Raw genomic sequence first — 4,010 nt, forward strand, 5'->3', positions numbered from 1 at the left:
ATATTAATCTATATATTAATCTATATATATATTAACCAGTAAGAAAGAAGAAAGTAGCTCTATATTTGAAATTGACTAGTATTTTCAAATTTGGTTAAAGATAATAATTCATTCATCTTCTAAACCTTTCTCCCTCACATTCTAAGCCTGAAGAGCACTATCCTCAGTTTTTCATCTAGGAAATCCCATTGCTGCTTAAAAAAAATTAGGTAATACCAAAGAAAAAGTCTTGAAAAACTATTAACTATGTACACATTAATAGTTGGCATGATAGGAGACATGACTGAAAAATATACTTTTGAAAATATATTACAGTAAAATACATATGGCCATTAATCCTCCCCAAAATCCTCTCCAATGCTCAGAACATACTTATCATATCACTCTTGACGTTTTCTGAAGCAGTTCTGGAAGTCCACTTTTGTGATTGGCTCTAAATGTTATCGTGGTTGCCTTGATGTCCTGAATAGGTTCAAAATACTTACTGTTCACAAGTGCTTCTATTCTGAGAAAGAACCGGAAGTCACAAAGTGCCAGATCCACCAAACAAGTTGGATGAGGACACCATAGGTTTTTCATGTTTGTCTTTTCTTTGGGGCACTTGGCAGTGCCAGCCACTGCATTGTCTGTCACAGCAAAGACATTCAGGAAAGAGGTCGCACAGAACTGCTTCAGAAAGTAGAACAGCGATGGGATGAGTGTGTTTGCAGGGAAGGGGAAGTATTTTGTGAGGGGCGAATGGCAATGTTTCTTTCACTATAATAAAATTTTTATATAAACATTCATTTTTGTTTGTTTTCTTTTTGTTTCTTGTGGCCAGCTCAGCCCACTCTGGGGGCAGGGCTGGCATGGCATGTGGTGCTGGGAATCAAACCACAGTCCCTGCACACTTGCCCAATCTTGCTTAAGCAGGCGCTTTAGACCGCTGAGCTATCTCTCTGGCCCCACTGTTATTTTTAAGTTCTCAAAAATATATAAACTGATCGAATAGGTTACAATGTTTCTTTTAGCTATTTAATTTTACTAAAATTGTAAGCCAACATTGAGGTCCTTATGAATTAACTTAACAAAAAGTTTAATTTTTTTCAGTTAGCGGTTGTCATTTGAGTAAAATAGTTCTAATCTTTGTGCATCTATAAAAATTCAGCTCTTTTGCTCTTTCTTTCACATTTTCTCCATGTTTTTTGGCTAAGCCAGAACTACAGAAATTGATTCTGACTCCTGCCTCAAAGGCTAAAGTTAGGATTCATTCTTTATGTCTAACTTATAAAAAGCCTTAAGGTCCATAATTTAGTGTTATATTATAATCCAAATTCTAAATGTAGTATAAGTAGGGTGACTTCTATTGTGAAAATGATTACCGATTTATTAAAAACTGAATTGTTGACTACTTGTTATGTGCTAGTTGCTTGGCTTGAGGCAGGCGGTGACTAAGCTTAAATACCTCAACTAGGGAAGGGCTTGAGATACATAGATATGATATACATATATTCATATTTGAAGACAGAATGATATAAATACTATGCTTTTATCCAAAGGGCAATGTTATTTTATAACTATATATTATATTGCATCTGTTCCTTAGACATAAATATGATTGTCTATTATACATTATTAGTTTTAATTGGTTGCTAGTACATAGTATTCTTAAGCATTCTGAAGTAAGATAGTCCATGTGCCACTCTCATATTTTCTCTCATAAAGATCAAAGTCCGTTCTTCTCCAGGAAGCACGGGTGCAGAGCTTATCACAGATCACTGGTTTGCCCTTATTAGTCTGCTGTCATCATACGCCGTGAGGTAATTTCCCTGATCTCCTGGCTTTCTGATTTCCTCTGAGGCTTTATTTTCAGTGTGTGACTTATGCTTATAATTTGACCTTTAGTTTAGCTGAATTTTTATTAGGGCCACATACTGTTTTCCAAACGTTAAACATTCTCATAAAGATCTCTGCTGCACTCAAACTGTTTTTGAGATAATAGTAGAGCTTACTGTAGCATAACTTCTTAATTCCATCATTGGATGTTGTGCACACCCCCGTGTATATACATGCACAAATAGGTGTACACACACACACATACACACACACACACACACACATACACACACACACACATTCTAGTTCACAGAATCCTTGAAGCTTTTTAGACTGGGAATATCTTTAGAAGTCCACTTTTCAATTTTCTAACTTTCCTGATAGTGAAATTGACCCTTCACGTGCTAAATCAATTTGACAGGATAGATGCCAAAGCTGCAAAACTTCTGAAATCGTGGTATTCAAATGCTCTGCTTATGTTGTTAACAGGATAATTGAAAAGATACGCATTTCTTATTTTACTTTAACTGATGGAAATTAAAAAAAAAAAAAAAAGAAAAAGAGTGATCCTATCTTGGGTCATGGCATCATGCAATACCCTAAAATGAGAAAATATCATCAAGTGCCCAATTCCTGTTTCCACAGCTAGTACCTTACTTGACCCCACAAGACCCCCATCTTTACTTCGCAGAGTTATAGGAAAACTCTGACCCATCACCAACCTAGGAAGTAAGGTTTGGGTTATGGTGGATACTTGTGTCAACTTGAGAAGTCTAGAAGTATAACTAAATAACTCAGCAGTTCTATATCCTGGGGTGAAAAAGACCCCACCTGCCTCTAAGATTTTGTTCCTTGTGTCAACTTGAGAAGTTTAAAAGTTCAACTATGTAATTTAGCAGGGGAATGGAACCTTACTTTGTAAACATCCTCAGCCTGAGGAAAAGGAGGACACAGAGATGGTGTGGGCGTGGGCGGATAGCTGATATACAATATAAGGGAGAAGAGGCTTGCATTCCTCTTTTGCTCTTGCAGTTCTTGCGTCTTTTTCCACCTTGAAGTGTTGTCCCTGTGTATGCCACCCTGGATGGAACCAGCTGATTATAGACTGAAACCTCCAAAGAGTAGGAGCTAAATAAACCTTTCCTTCCTTAATTTTGTGTATCAGGTATTTTGTCTCAGCTCCCAAGACACCTGCATGTGCCTAGGTTCCATTTTCTGCCTGCCACTCAGAGCTGGGTGTGAATTCAGCACCTCTGGACCCTTACCAAGCTACAGGGTAGAAGAACAATCCTAGCTTCTCTCACTCTGACCATGCCCCTCTGGATCTACTACTCTAAAGAAAGACAGAAATCAGTCCTCTCTTCTATACTCAGCACTCTGAACAAAGGTAAGTTATGTCAGCTGTCTGTCCCCCAGGGCGAAGCTTCTTCATAAATATTGATAAGCTAAAAGGGCATTTCCATCCTCTGGATGACAGATGAAATGTGAAGATCAATATTGTTCACCCTTCCGCTTCAGTGATCCCAAGAAAAACAGAGGAGAAAGGAGGAGGAAAGACAACTTACCTTATCAAGGTGGTTGTAGAAGTCAGTGTTTGCTGCACACAGATACCTCCCAAGGAGAGTGGCATGGGTTGTGAATATCGTGGCCATCGGGAGTTTCCGGGCTCGAGAAAGAATCAGCCCGGTTCCAGCTTGCCATTCATGAAAATGGGCAATGATATGTTGGCCCTCTGCATGGTCTGTCACCTACACCAGAAAAAAAGCATTTAGAAAAGTTGTTGATGTCTAATCCTAATCGTTGCCCTCAGCCTAAGTAGACTTATGGTATCTGTACATTTTATTACAATGTGAAGAAATCTAAATATTAGGGATAGACTTAGCAGGAGCAAGCACTTCATAGGATTCAACGGCATGCTCATCAAGTTCACAGATTTTTATGCTGTAATTCCCATTCTCAGCGATTCATGAGATCAGAATATATTGATATTGCTATTAATAATAAACCATAATATTACTAAAATATTAATAAATGCACAGATATACCTAGTGAATATTCACTGAATAGATGCATCATAAATAACAATATTATTGAAGAGATCATTGAATAACTGAATCAATTTGAACTCCTCTTTTCTTTCATAATTTTATTGATAAACAAATAGCAATGAGACAGTTCCAAATCAAATCACTAGG

General features: G+C 37.5%; 1 protein-coding gene across 1 annotated transcript in view; it reads right to left on the minus strand.

The window, feature by feature from the left end:
• The window catches only part of Gys2 (glycogen synthase 2), a 71,624-nt gene that overhangs the window by 40,130 nt on the left and 27,484 nt on the right, over positions 1 to 4,010 (minus strand). Inside the window, exon 4 of the mRNA XM_004634546.2 lies at positions 3,381 to 3,563. Coding sequence (XP_004634603.1) covers positions 3,381 to 3,563 — 183 coding nt within the window. The remainder of the gene's footprint in view (positions 1 to 3,380; positions 3,564 to 4,010) is intronic.

Source organism: Octodon degus, unplaced genomic scaffold (assembly GCF_000260255.1).
Source record: "Octodon degus isolate 3935 unplaced genomic scaffold, OctDeg1.0 scaffold00064, whole genome shotgun sequence".
NCBI lineage: Eukaryota > Metazoa > Chordata > Mammalia > Rodentia > Octodontidae > Octodon > Octodon degus.